The sequence below is a fragment of the Salarias fasciatus genome, chromosome 16 (assembly GCF_902148845.1).
Source record: "Salarias fasciatus chromosome 16, fSalaFa1.1, whole genome shotgun sequence".
Taxonomy (NCBI): domain Eukaryota; kingdom Metazoa; phylum Chordata; class Actinopteri; order Blenniiformes; family Blenniidae; genus Salarias; species Salarias fasciatus.
Genome location: NC_043760.1, coordinates 25,621,444 through 25,636,859, shown reverse-complemented (window position 1 = coordinate 25,636,859; position 15,416 = coordinate 25,621,444). Strand labels below are relative to the sequence as shown.

General features: G+C 38.2%; 1 protein-coding gene across 6 annotated transcripts in view; it reads left to right on the top strand.

Moving 5' to 3' along the window:
- Positions 1-4,073: 4,073 nt before the first annotated feature.
- Positions 4,074-15,416, top strand: part of LOC115403714 (protein piccolo-like) — a 52,995-nt gene continuing 41,652 nt past the window's right edge. For all 6 annotated transcript variants that reach the window (XM_030112700.1, XM_030112702.1, XM_030112701.1 and 3 more), the window contains exons 1-9: positions 4,074-4,344; positions 4,698-4,991; positions 9,048-9,317; positions 9,630-9,731; positions 10,260-10,370; positions 10,597-10,638; positions 11,217-11,417; positions 11,770-11,880; positions 14,601-15,377. In XM_030112700.1, coding sequence (XP_029968560.1) covers positions 4,296-4,344; positions 4,698-4,991; positions 9,048-9,317; positions 9,630-9,731; positions 10,260-10,370; positions 10,597-10,638; positions 11,217-11,417; positions 11,770-11,880; positions 14,601-15,377 — 1,957 coding nt within the window. In that variant the 5' untranslated portion in view covers positions 4,074-4,295. The remainder of the gene's footprint in view (positions 4,345-4,697; positions 4,992-9,047; positions 9,318-9,629; positions 9,732-10,259; positions 10,371-10,596; positions 10,639-11,216; positions 11,418-11,769; positions 11,881-14,600; positions 15,378-15,416) is intronic.

Sequence of the window (15,416 nt, the reverse complement as noted above, 5' to 3'; positions counted from 1 at the left end):
ATTCACAGACCTTTTCATTATGCCATTTTCCAGGATCTGTTGAGAGATTTTCAAAAGGAAGGAAAAAAAACTCATTTATATGAAATACCAATGTTTAATTATATTATTTTCTAATTTAGAGAGGTTCTACAAGTTGCACATTCAAGTTCATTTCTTGTCACATAGTGGGGTGCAGCATGCAACATTTGGAGTGTCACTGGTGGACACTGTGAAACCAGAAACAGTCCCCCACACTGGAGCTCGATTTTATCATGGGTTGGAAACTGTGGTGTAGTCTGGTTTATTCCAGTGGGTATACTCTGAGCACCCCTCCCACCCCCCTACTCCTGCTTTATACACATTCACTAAAAATGGCACTTTTGGGCCTCAGACCACAGGTTGAGAATCGCTGCACCAGTAGATTGTATAATTCTTGGCAAATAAGTGATGCAGAATACCTGAGGATTAATTTATATTTATAATTTAGAAAGAACGTAAGAGTGAGTATAAACAGTGGCACAGAGCTGGACTGCTGCAGGATGTTGACTTTTCATTAAGCTGACTCCTGATTTTTAAATACTGGTGCTCACAAACAGTGCACATGCATGTTTATATGCACATGGGCTGCCTGCATATCACGTACACTACACCACTGGTTAGAGAGATATCAAAACTTTCAAGAGTGAATGTATTAGCGTACGGAACAGCCGGTGTGGGCGCACTGCTGAAGGGATATTCAACCGGACTGTCACTCGGTGCTGGCTACATGTGCTGGTGTTGGTTCGAGAGGTGCTCACCTTACTCCTCCCCATTAATGTCCCTGCATGCATCTAAATGTTATTTGCCTACTGTAGACGTGCTCACACACGACACACGGACACTCCGGTTTAAGTCTTCTTCTTTTGTTTCATTATTTTTGACGCTACTCCACTTGGTGCGAGTGCTGCCCCCACATGGCCGACTGAGAGGCTACATGCACGTCGGCAGGCTTTGTTTGGGACGGTTTGGTTACAGACACACCAAAGTAATGCATGAACTGAGCGTTCATATCAAACTGAAACCAATCCTAGTCTTATCATAGATGTAAATAGAAAAGGCTAAAAAGTATAGCCATGACACAGCTTGTTAATATTAGCTAGACCTGCTTAGCTTTGGCTGATTTTAGCTAGCTAGTTAGCTAGTCTGTCAATTCATTTATTTTAACATGAAAAACTGGTCTGCCAAAATAATGTCAATAATAATGTCGTGGATGGCACAAGAGATGTATAGTGGACTTGAATAACTCACCTTGAGACGTAGAGAAATTCAGCGTCCTCCAACACCAGAGACAAGCTGCAGTGAACTCCCGCTCGGCTTTGCTGCGCATGTGCGGTCCTGAATGCAGCGTTTATTCACCGTGACAAAAAGTTTCCAGTCCAGCTTACACACATGAATTTAGTTGTAAACTTTTTTCAGGCTAAATTGGTTCCTTACTTATATTGATTGAGTTGAATCAACAGGTTTCTAAGATATGAGTAAAGTGCACAAATGTAATTTAAGTAAGAATAATTATTATGTTTTAGAGTGTGTGAATGTTGTAAAACTGGGTTCTGTTGAATTAAATATATTAATTTTTGTGAGAGTACTTGGATTTTCTTTTCAATATTAATCCACCCTAAATTCGAGCCCCCTTTCCAATGCCTAGAAAATTTGTTCATTTCAAATGTAAGATTATACAGTTCCAGGTCTGGAAGAGGCCTCCACAAGCCTTCAGAGCTGTAAGTTTTCTTACCCTTCTTCTCGCCTTCTTGCCATTCCACAAAAATTTCTTAATTAGTGAGCTGTATTGTTTAAAAAAGGCATTACTTATTGTTATTGGTATCATCATAGATATGCAATTAAACTATGGCGCTACAAACATTTTAATGGTACTAATTTTACCTCACAGACTATGATTTAATAATTTTCATTTATCCAATTTTGTTTTCAAATTTTTTAGCAATGGTTCCATATTCATCGAGTTTATATTAGTCAACTCTGAACACAACTTCACACCGAGATATTTCATTCCAACGGGTACCCATCTGAACTGGAATGGAGAAAGAAGAGGTTGGAAAAATCCCTTTGATATAAGCATAGGTTTTGACTTTTGCCAGTTAATTTTTAACCCCGATAGTTTTGAAAAATGTTCAATCGTCGATAAAACCTTAGGAACTGAAGAGGAAGGATCTCTAATAAGAAGCAAAATATCATCAGCATACAGAAACATCTTATGCTCTTCCGAACTGTGTGTAACACCCCCAATCCTCCTGTTAATTCTGATTGAGGCTGCTAAAGGCTCAAGGAATAATATGAATAAGAGGGGGCTTAATGGATCGCCCTGCTTTGTCCTGGGCTTCAGGCTAAAAAATGGTGACGCCAGTCCGTTTGTTAAAACTGCCGCCCTAGGATCAGATTAGATAACACTCACCCAACGAATTAAGCCCTAAATTGATATTTGTTTGTTTGTTTGTTTGTTTTTTACTGTAAAGGGCTGCTGGTGGTCTTTAAGAGCTGTTTGCCAAAGACAAGTTAGTGTGTTTTTTAATATAGAAAATAATTTGAATTAGATTTTTTTTTGGAATGTTTAAATTTAAGAATAGGGAACAGTAATCCTCAATATTTTTGTGCTCAGGTTAAATATGTTCAGTTCAATTGTTCTGTTCAGTTCAGGATCTAAAGTTATTGAGACCAGAACTCAATTTTGTGATTTATTCTTTCATTTTATCTTAAAGAACACAAGATTTAAGGAACAACTGTTGTGGAGTTTTAATAGAGATTGCATTTTTCATGACAAAAATGAGTACTGTTTTGAGACATAAACTGATATGCTATATGCTATTATGGTCAGTTATTATGTTATTTGCCTATAACATTGTCAAAAAGGTCAAATATATTACACTCTTGGCTGGTTATTATGTTGGCTCAGTTATTACATTTTCAAAGGGTTTTTTTTTTTTTTTTTGCATCAGGCCCATAATGTAATAATCGGCCAATAACATAATAAGTTATTGCATTATAGTTCAAAAGTTATTACGTTATAGGTTCAGTAGTATGTTGTTGATCAGTAGTTAAAAAAAGAAAAGTTTTTATTTCTTCTGGTTTGTCATCTTGTTCTGTTAGAACAAAGTCAGGTTCCGAACTTTTAAAAATAAACTGCTTTAAAGTCAATAAAATTCACATACTTCTGTCCTATACTTCATCATATTTTCACGTTTCTCGTTTATACAAAATATCAGTGTTATATAAGTAGCTATTACCACCACAAAGATGGAAATGAACCACATCAGTCTTTAAGTATTTTTTCCACTATTATCTCTCTTTTTTGATATTTTGGATTGAATTTACATATATAAAAAAGCTTAAATGCTTTGGTCCAATTTATGTTTGTCATTATCTGCTATATTATGAAGCATCTACTTCTCAGGTCATTTGATTTAAACCTTCTTTCTGTTATCAGTTTCAGATCCAAATGTGCAGAAGCTAAATTTTCATTTTTATTATTACATTTTTTTCACCATCAAATATTTGGGACAACCCGTTTCTTTGAAATCAGACCTAACAATATGATTTACTAAAGGGATTTGTAAAAGATAATAGCTTTTGCTTATTTTAATACCTCTAAATTCAGTTTTTGTTCATGCCTTATGACTATTTTTTTATATATATTTATTTCTATCTTTTGCCTTTATACCTACTTGAAAAGCTCTTTGGTCAGCGTTGGTTGTTTGAACGTGCCACATAAATAAAGGTGACTTCTTATGACTTTCTTAATCACTTTGTTTTCATGTATTTCCTTTATTTCTTTCATTTCTTTGTGTCTGATTGGTGTTACAGAAACACACCTAAAGTTGAGGGCAATGTTTGAGAGTCTATCCATTAACTGAGAAAGCAAAATCTGAACAAATATATGACACATTGTGCACTCATGTGAAGGTGCTGGGCAGGCTGTTTTGGAACTTTATGTTTCCAGATTGTGTCCACTACCTCCAAGCAGTTCTTGATCTTATTTTGAAAGTCCAGCGGTGCCATACCGGAAGCTCAGGTGTCTCACCTGTTCAGACTGCAAGGACGCGTGGCCTCTCGTTTCTTTCTTTCTTTCTTTCTTTCTATTTACTTACTCCATTCTGCAGCATCAGTTGCTCTCATAAGTGTTTTGCTGCCAGTCCGGACTTGTTCAGACGGCAGCTAATGATCGCAGGTCGAGTTATTTGTCGTTTAAAGCGACAGAAAGTGAAAGTCAGTCGTAATTTATCTTCCTCTGGAGAGACTGTGGAGATTCACCTGCTTCTTGGAAAATGGTTCACGGACATTTCCTGGTTGTTTTCATCTCTTTACTTCATTTAGGTGAGTTTGTTCGTGGATTATTGTTGTTCTATGAAAAGCAGGTTCAGGCCTGTTACACATTAGTTAATATTTCATTGAGTTGCAGTGACTGGATGACAAATGACCTTTGAACTATCTTTTATGATGATAAAACGTTAATCAAAAACCATATTGCTGCACACTGATCATCAGTTTACCCTGGTAAAGTGCTTAAATGTTTTGTATTTTTCTCTGTTATAACACTGATCAGATTTATTTGGATTAAATCAGAAGACTCAAGTATCTCTGCCAAAGTGGAATGCTGAGGTCTGGACTGAAGACATGACCAAATCTGATCTTGATATTTGTTTTTTTTCTGTTCTTCCTGTGTTCAGCTGCTGCAGAGAATGTGAAATATGCCCTCCTGGGCCAGACAGTCATTCTGGATCCAGAAATCAAGGCATCTGGTGCAAATAACATCCTGTGGAAACACAGTGGGAACAAAGTGGTGGAGTTTAATGGAAACGAGCAGCTTGAGTACGAACCATTTAAAGATAGGATCACACTGGACTGGCACACTGCAGAGCTGGAGATCACCGACCTCAGATATGAAGACAGTGGAGACTATGAACTGGAGATGTTCATGAACAAAGAATTCATACCTTTCACTTTCAAACTGAAGGTCATTGGTAAGTGTTTTTCCTGTTTTTTGTTATTTCACTTCTTTTTTTAACAATACACTTTAAATTACAGTATGTGTTTCTAAAGCAAGCCCCACAGGTGCCCATTCCCTCATTTATAGGCTGATACACACGTGGACAAAACTGTTGATACCCTTAGATGAAAGAAAAATTCACATTGGTCAGAGAAACAATTTGACAAACGTAGTAATAAATAAAAATTCTATGAAATTTAACCAATGAAAGTCAGATATTGCTTTTCAGCCATGCTTCAACAGAATTATTGGGGAAAAAAAAAAAACTCATGAAACAAGCCTGGACAAAAATGATGGTACCCTCAACTTAATATTTAGTTGCACAACCTTTTGAGGCGATCACTGCAATCAAACGATTCCTGTAACTGTCAGTGAGACTTCTGCACCTTTCAGCAGGTATTTCGGCCACTTCTCATGAGCAAACTGCTCCAGTTCCTCAGGTTGGAAGGGTGCCTTTTCCAGACGCCATGTTTCAGCTCCTTCCAAAGATGTTCAATAGGATTTAGCTCAGGGCTCATAGAAGGCCACTTGAAAATAGTCCAATGTTTTCCTCTGAGCCATTCTTGGGTGTTTCTAGCTGTGTGTTTTGGGTCATTGTCCTGTTGCCAGATGACCTGCGACTGAGACCAAGCTTTCTGACACTGGCAGCACATTTCTCTCTAGAATCTCTTGATAGTCTTGAGATTTCATTGTACCCTGTACAGATTCCAGACCCCCTGTTCCAGATGCAGCAAAGCAGCCCCAGAACATAACAGAGCCTCCTCCATGTTTCACAGTAGAGACAGTGTTCTTCTTTTGATATGCTTCAACTTCCTTCTGTGAGCATCGAGCTGATGTGCCTTGGCAAAAACTTCCTTTTTTGTCTCATCGGTCCATAGGACATTCTCCGAGAAGCTTTGTGGCTTGTCATCATGTAGTTTGGAAAATTCCAGTCTGGCTTTTTTATGAATTGTTTTTAACAATGGTGTCCTCCTTGGTCGTCTTGCAATAAGTCCACTTTGGTTCAAACGACGACGGATGGTGTGATCTGACACTGATGTTCCTTGAACTTGAAGTTCACCTTTAATCTCTTCAGAAGTTTTTCTGGGCACTTTTGTTACCATTCATATTATCCGTCTCTTTGATTTGTCATCAGTTTTCCTCCTGCAGCCACGTCAAGGAAGGTTGCTCCAGTCCCATGAATCTTGAATTTCTGAATAATAAGTGCAACTGTAGTCACAGGAACATCCAACTGCTTGGAGATGGTCTTAGAGCCTTCACCTTTAACATGCTTGTCTATGATTTTCTTTCTAATCTCTTTCCTTTGCGTCCATGTTGAGTGTAGTTCACTACATGTGACTCCCTGTCGCCCTCTATATGAGCCACTGACTGATTAGCAGATTGTAAACACCTGTGATGCTAATTAGTGGACACACCTTGGACTGACATGTCCCTTTGGTCACATCATTTTCTGTCTTTTCCATCGTTTTTGTCCAGGCCTGTTTCTTGAGTTTATGTTTTTTAAATAATTCTGTTGAAGCATGTTTGACTTTCATTAGTGAAATTTCATAGAATTTTTTTTATTATTACTTTCATCAGATTCAAGTCAGTTCTCTGACCACTGTGAATTTTTCTTTCAAAGAGTACCAACAATTTTATCCGTGTGTAGATGCCAACAATAATCTACATACAGCAAAGAAGAATAAGACAGCTGACTTCTCAGTGGGATTTACAGCTGTTGTGATTTATTGTTTTACAGTGAGGTATACAGAGGATATTTGATAAGAACTCCAGATCTAATTGAATAGCTTAATCTTTGTTTTCAGAATTGAGTGTCTGCCCTGTTTGATGAAACAGTCGAGTATTTATTACCGAAACACTAACATGGCAACGAAACTTGTAGTGTGAATGTTGCTAAAACAAAGTGGTCTGAAATTTAAAAAGAATATATATTTCCAAATTAGAAACAATATTTACAAATATTGAATCTTTTGCAAACTGCATTGAATAATATGATTTATTTTATTGAATTTCTTTTTTATTTTTATTGGATGGAGAATTTTAATGTCTTTTAAAAGTTCTGATTGTTTCCTCCACCCACACAATTTAAACACAACTTGTAGCATTATTGTGTAAATGTTGCTGCTTGTTATAACATTTAAAGTGCTTTTGGCTTGGTGGTGAAGTGGATTTTTGGACTTCTTCATATGTCTTAAAGCTTAAGTTCCTTTGCATGGCGGCTGTTATATTTGTGTGTGAATGCAGTGAAAAGTGTCTCAGACAAGTTAAACTCAGTGAAGTGCAAGGGCGTCAGTTTGTTTTGAAAAGTGGGGGGGGGGGGGACAACGACTGGCAAAAAGCGACTTTGTACCTGTGTGCGCGCACACATCTAAAAAGACTGACAATATGTGCGTTCACTCACCAAAGCTGAGGACTCACTTTAAAAGAAAGGCGCACAGCGGTTCTTCTTTTGGATAAACTTTTCAATGACTTTCATTAATTTTGATTTCCGATTGTTAGCTTTAGCTTTAGCAGCGCCGAACTGCCACGTCTCCCTGTCAGTCACTAATCAGGACCCGCCCACATCGGCGGCAGCCAATCAGATCTCAGTTTACTTGTCGAAATAAAAATTGTTCGGTCTCATTGAACGAATGAATATTTCAGATCATCTTAAAGAATTTACAACATTTTACCTGCAGTCCTTTATGTTGACTCCTGGTGGCGCTGTGCTCCACCTGCCTCTAATGACCAGTCACCACTGCTTTTGAGTACTGCTTGAGATGGTGACTTTAACAGATTTTACTTTGGTATGGCTGCTGAGAATTATTTCACATTGTAGGCAATTGTCATGTTTTGAAAAAAAAATCCTCTGGCCTGAAACTTTAACCCAACAATGCTGAACTTCATGTTGAAATCAGCTGCATGTCAGATACATCAGCTACTTGTCAACAGGATTTACAGTTCAGGGACAACACAGAAACAAACCACTGAACTCTATTCATCACAAATAGGAAGAAGGTTAAAGCATTTCCAGAATAAAAGAATAAACCTCGGGTCACTGGAGGATAGTTGGAGTTACATTAGAACACAGGCTGTTACCAGAACATATAATATCTGTGACTGGATGAATTTTGACTTCAAGCCTAACCATCCATTTCCACTCAAATCGAACATTTTACTCAAAGAGTAATGGAATGGAAAATTTACAAAAACAGTCAGGCAGCCCACAACAGAAACACCACAATAATCAGTCTGATGACTCTTTGTCAACTTTGCCACAAAAACCTGGTGAATCAGCAGAGGAAGAATGACAACATGAAGACTTATTGTCACACCTTTGTTTTTGAGAGGTTGGAAACATTTATTATCATTATATATCATATAGCTTTAATTATTGGAGCAAAACTCTGACGTGACCTCTTCCTCCCCTGCACTCTGCTGTTTCATGGAAGGTTTGATTCTGCTGTGCTGCGTTTACTGTCTCTTGTACAACCTGCGTACGGCCAGTCATTCTGTTTCCTTCTTTCAGTAATAAAATCTGAGGAAAGACCTAATCACAAATCAACATGTCAGAAAGAAAAAAGCAGCCGACATCAAAGGAGACAGTCTGTTAATCCGCAGAATCACCATCAGACGTCCTCAAATAACTTGAGACTGATCAAGCTAATGTACCAAATACACATACTGACATGTCTTCGTCCTGGTAAAGATGGTCTGACACCATTAAAGAAATATATCAAAATATTAACTGAAACATCGACACAAGAACAAACACTACTGAACAGTCTCTGCTGCTAATGGATGGTGCGTTCAGGAGCGTCGGAATGTTCTAAACTACTGAAAATAACCGGGTTTAAAATGACTACACCTGAAGGATTTGTGTGTGGTGGAGAAAAAAAAATACCCTTGGCAAAAAGGGGGGGGACACGTCCCCCCCCCTTCCCCCCTAAACTGACGCCTATGGTGAAGTGCATTTATCATCTTTTTTATTCCTGTTTTTTTTTTTATTTTTTTTTGTTTTTCTTCTTAATATAATCTTGCACCTTTATAGGTAAAGTATCCAGACCTTCCATATCCTGTGAGATAGAAGACACCAGCTCTGATGAATCTGGAAACCGGGCCTCACTGAAATGCTCTGCAGAATCCAGCCGTTCTGAGTCCTTCATGAAGTTTGAATGGAGCTGGCGTGGCAGCATGCAGCCCGGCCCAAATTTAACAATCCCTCTGGGGGATGAGAATGATGAGGAAGAGTACAGTTGTACTGTGAGCAACCCGATGTCCAGAGAGACGACGACTTTCTCTGCAAGGAGCTGCTACTCTGGTAAGACTTCACTCTGAAAACCACTCCTTATTCTCACTCCTTATGTAGTTTTATCATTCCAGAAAGTATATTTCCAGACAGCAATTTGCAGAGATATTTTGCAGAGATTAGTTACAGCAACACACGGTGACACTGACAGCTGGATTAAAAATCTTTTTGAATGTGGTGTATGAAAAGGAAATTGAAAGTTTATCTCTGCTGTATAATCAGTAATTTTAATGAAATTAATGTCTGTTTTTCAAACAGTTTTTCTCCAATGTTGGTTTAATGCATGGAGATGTGTATGACTTTGATTTTTGTGTTTCTGTGCAGAGACAAATTTAGCTGGGATCATTGTCGGGTGTGTCATTGCTGTCATTGCTGTCCCTCTGGTGGTTTTGCTGCTATTCCTGAAACGAAGACAACGTAAACCAGGTAAAACATGTCTCTCAGAGAAGCAGATTTAAAGATAATATTGTCCAGGAACTGAAGACAACTGACCGATAGACATAGTCAGAATTTGTTATTTAGTGATTTAGTTTCGCCATGATGACCAAACTGTGCTTTGACAACAATTATTATGTTCATAGGTTGTCAAAAGTTCATATTCAGCTACAAAGATGTTTTAAATTAGAGAAGAAGACAATGTATGGATTGATTTCAGAGGTGTTAATGATAACAAACTCAAAAGCATTTCTGATTTTGTGACAGACAGCCACATCAAACTTGTTTCAGAAACAGTTCCCACAAAGGGTTTGAACACTTGGTGTTTTCCGAACTTATAAATTAACATGTAACTTTTAAACATTTCAGACAATTATTAAAGGTGAAGGTCTGTCAATAAACTGATGAGATGAGTCAGTTGACTATCCCAACACTTTAGAGAGTAAAACCATTTCTGTGACTTGTTTAAGTTGAGATCTCCTTTCTGATACTGATGACAGATGATGATTTGTGTTTCAGAGCAAAACAGAAGTGACCCTGAACAAAATCCTTTAATGAATACACAGCCCACCTCTCAGTCTCCTCCACAACCAGCAGGCTTTGCTGAAGAGAACGACGACACAGAGTTGGGTAAGAACTTTGCAAGTGCTAAAGTCTGAATCCTTTTTCTCAGTGTACTGAGTATTCTGTGAAGATATTATTTAAGATTTACTTCTTTTTGTAATGGTTTTTTTTCATTGACTGTAATATAAATTCAGGACAACCAGCTTTTGAAAAAAATCATAGATTCACTAAATATAATCATTTTTGTTGCACTGTGTGAAGCTTCTGTTTACTGTTTTGTGTCTTCTTGCAGTTGATGTGAAGAAAACGACACAAAATTTTCAAGAGATGATCGGTAACAATTATTTAATTTTAGACATTACCAGGTAATAAAGATAAATCAGTGTGTGTCATATGTACAGTGTGTATGTGTGTGTCTGTCTATCTGTTTTTCTGTCTATCTAATCTAATCTATCGATAACAGTATAAAATCCAACATTGTGTATCTTTTATCCTAAAGGCTCGTAGATTCTGCTTGTTCTCCTCAGACTGCAGTGAGTCTGAAAACTATCCACAGTGTTCGTCTTTTTCTACATTTTCTTACGTCACAGCCTTAATTCAGAATGGATCTGATTCTTTTTTCCTCAAAATTTTACACATGTGATGACAAGATTAAGAAGTTTTCTTTCCAAATGTATTCGATAAGCAACAAAAATTAGGAAATCACAAGTACTAAAGTTTTCACAGCTTTGAGCTCAGGTGCCTCCAGTTTCCACTGATCATCCTTGAGAAGTTCCTCCAGCTTCACTGGAGTCCAGCTGTGGTGAATTCAGTCAGTTGGACTTGATTTGGAAAGACTCACAGCGTCTATAAACTGGTTGACAGTTACAAGCAGTTTTTATGCTGATATACATATATTTTTCCCACTTTCAGATGAGCATGAGAATTCCACTCCTGCTAAACCTCCTGGTCTTGCTAAAGTTTTGTCTCCATCGAAAATGAACTTTTCAGTCACATCTCAAGAGGGTGGCATCGATGAACACAAGAAAGAAAACAACTTGGATCAAGTCAGTGGAGAACTTCCACAAAACCCTGCTGGAGAGTCGAGCTTGGAGGAGAAAAACCAGTCAGATGGTATTATTAAGCACACAGCCTCCCCGAGTCCTGAACACAAACAGAAAGAAAAAGCAGCTCACAGTTCAGAGACAACAGACAGACACACTTCCTCAGTCCAGGAATCAGAGGTTGCAGTTCAACAAAAGTATCACTTTACTAATTTCTGACTGGGAAATTGTGGTGTTTTCCTAACTTATAAATGAACACATAACTATTAATATCTCAGACAATTAGAAGGTCTGTCAATAAACTGATGAGATAAATCAATTGACTTTCCAAACAATTTGGACAATCAAACAATTTCTGTGACTTTTTTAGGTTGAGATCTCTCCTTTCTGGTACCGATGATAGATGATGATTTGTGTTTCAGAGGAAAACAGAAGTGACCCTGAGCAAAGAACTTTAAATGGTGGACTTTCCACCTCTCAGTCTCCTCTGCAATCCCCAGACTGTGCTCAAGAGGATGACGGCACAGAGCCAGGTAAGAACGTCACAAGTGGTAAAGTTTGCTGAACCTTTTTTGTCAGTGCACTGTGTTCCGTGAAAGAATTCTTCATGATTTATCTCTTTTGTAATACTTTTTTTTTTTTTTAGCAGAATGTGAAATAATTTTATAACAAACAGCATTTGGAAAAACAAACTGCAGATTCACTAAATATAATTTATATTTTTTATCATTCTGTGTACAAAACTTTTTCTGTTGTGTCACTTTTTACAGATAATGTGAAGAAAACAGTAGAAAATTTTGAAAGGACAAAAGATAACAAGACATTTTTTTTTGCATGAAACAATCGACATCACAAGATAAAGATAAATCCTCTGTCCACAAATCTGACCATAATTAATCGTGATTAATTGTATAATTAGTGAACATGTAATCAACGCACAAAATTTACAGTTTACTGCACAAAACGATTTATTCTGTCTTTTAACTTAAGTAGTGCATGCATTTTCATTGTTTATAGTGTCATATTGAAAAACACTGAGAGATGTGGGATTTGAACCATCCAATGTTTGAAAGATGTGATGCTGCTGGGAAGGACGGTCTATTTAAGCCCAATTTTTTAAGCCCAGTTTTTTTCTTTCCATGAAGTAATAAAACAGTTGATATCACCAGATAATTAAGTTAAATCTGCAATGTTTCAACGTGTGTGTGTGTGTGTGTGTGTGTGTGTGTGTGTGTGTGTGTGTGTGTGTGTGTCACATTACTCACATATCTGATCTATTTGTGATTAAATCTGTACTTTGTGAACTTGTAATCAACATAACTAAACACCAATTCAATGCACAGAAACAGTTTATTCTGAATCTTCAAACTAAAGTCGAGCATGAGTTTTAATTGTAGACAGTTAAACATGGAAAATAACTCACAAGTGTGGAATTTGGTCAGAGAAAGGCCAGCCTATCTGTCTGTTATGACCAAAAACAATAATTCAATTAAATTATTGAATTATCTGGAGAGAAACAAAAGTGCAACACCAAGGCATTCTTCTTATATCATAAAAATCACCGTGTTCCACTGAGATGTTAATATTTGAACCTTCAACAACATTCCAATCTGCTGAGACACAGATCAATATTCCTCCTTTCCATTCATCCAGCTGCTGAGACACATCAGTCTGTCCACACTGTTGAGCAGAGCTGCTCTCTTTTTCTGAATGATGAGGAAACACAGTGGAAACAGTCCAGTGGTGGAGCCGCTGACTCTGATATTTACACTGTACAGAGTAATGGACTTTCATCTATATCAACTCTGGATTCTGGTCTGAAGCGGTCCAGAGGGGATTCTGCCTCATCCTCTGTGTCTGAAGGAGACATGCTGTGATCCTTGAGAAGTTTCTCCAGCTTCACTGGAGTCCAGCTGTGGAGAATTCAGCTGGTTGGACTTGATTTGGAAAGACTCACAGCGTCTCTATAAGGTCCCTCTGCTGACAGTGCAGCCAGAGCACGAAGCAGTCATGAAGACAAAGGAGTTCTTAGGTTTTTATGTTTTAGAAGTTTGTCAATATTTTGAGAAAATGTCTTTCATGTTGTCATTGTGGGGTTTTGTATGCAGAATTTTGAAGATGTAAAATGATCCATTTAAGAATAAGGTTGTGAACTGTGAAGACTTCAGAGATGCTCTGTGTCCCTTCTCCTCGTCTCAAGGTCTTCATTTACCTTCAGAGTTTGTTATTCACAATTATTTTTATCATTAAATTACTAACCATTCTCAACAACAACAAAATAAAAAATGGTAACACTTCACTTTAAAGGTGCCTTAAGGAGTTTGCACGTTTTATGCGAAACAGCGCCCCCTGCAGGCCTTGGGTGTAATGCAGCTTAGTGAAAAACTTGTCCCTGTGGCTCCCGTGCACGGAAGAGGGGAACTCCGTCTTCGCTCGTTCAGAAGTGCTCAATTAAGATTTAAGATTCTTTTACCTGGTGGAGTCTGTGTGGAGCTGTGGCAGTCCCAGAAGCTGGTCTTTTCTTACTTTCTGGAAGCTCCTGCTCAGTTGTTGCTCACGAAGCATCTGGTGGAGTAATGGCGGAAAAATGAAACTCAAGGAGCCGGCACACGCATTACATCATTCCTTTCAAATTCTCCCCAAAAAAATTGTGGTGCCGGACCAGTACTGCAACTTTCAAGTGAAAATATAGCGCTGTTAGAGGTACTTGTAATGAATATGTCAGGGCACATTGTACACATCATTAAAAATGTGTAACATATTTATGGTGGAAAATAAGTATTTTTAAGGTTGTAAAACTCCTTAATGCACTTTTAGGCACCCGGTATAACACATGAAAAGTAGTTATAAACACTCCGACATGATCACAATGCTTTACAACTCACTATACAGCATAGGATTAGGGTTAGGGTTAGGTTCTGGCATTGTGATCATCTATGAATGTTTATAACTACAGCTGCACGTGTTATAATGGCATTATAATGCTTTATAAATGTACTTATAATGTGTTATACAGGGGGGCTTCAAATAAAGTGTTACTGAAAAAATATGTCTAAATATGCACCTTTAATCTAAATAGTCTGTGAAGTTTGTGACATTAGGTGTAAGGGAACGGGGGAAGAGCGGGAAGAGTGAAGCTCAGAGTCGCACAGACCGTCATGAAGAGTTATTTCTGCTAACCAGTTATAAGAAGCTTAGAGTGATAAGCAATGTTTGTGCTAATATGCTTCTATTTTTCCCACCACTGTTTCAGATAAAGGCATCAATTCTCCTTCTGGTAAACCACCTCATACTCCCAAACCACCGTCTCCACCTGCACCGGACTCTTCAAACACACCTGATGAGGGTGGCATTGATAAACACAAGGAAGACAACAACTCGGATCAAATCACTGGAAAACTTCCACAAGACACCGCTGGAGAGTCGAGCTTGGAGGAAGGAAAACAGCAGACGGAGGTTCTCCAAGGGTCAAAACCTGAAATCTCTCATATAGGTATTGATATCCCAAATGGTGCAGATACAGCAGCTGCTAATCTGGCAGAAAAGGACAACACTGTGTCTGACAGTCAGTCAACCAGCGACAACGAGGCAAGTGACACAAAAGAGGAACCTGCTGGTCAACAAGAGGACCAGGTCCCTGTAAATCCAACACCTGGAGACGCCAAAGACTCAGAGATGAGTCTGGCTGCTGATGGAGTCGGAGACTCTCCAACAGAGACGCAAACTTCAGGACAGATAGAAAATGAACCCGACCCAGAGAACAGCAAACAAGAAGAGACAAAAAATACTAAAGACGATCAAGAAGAAAATCAGCAGCCTGAGAGTCAACGAAGCTCAAGACAAGGAAGCCATGACTCTTTAAAATCAGCTGGTATCTCTACTGATCAAACTGACAAACAAGACAAAGTCAGTTCCAGGCGCAGCAGTCAGTCTGAGAATAACTCCAAAGAGACTGGAGGAGATGAAGGTGAAAGACAAGATGAACAAAGAGACGCTGATGCCAGTGAACATGTTGATAGTGCAAAGTCAGGTCAGAACGCAGACCGGCATGAAGAGTTATTTCTGCTAA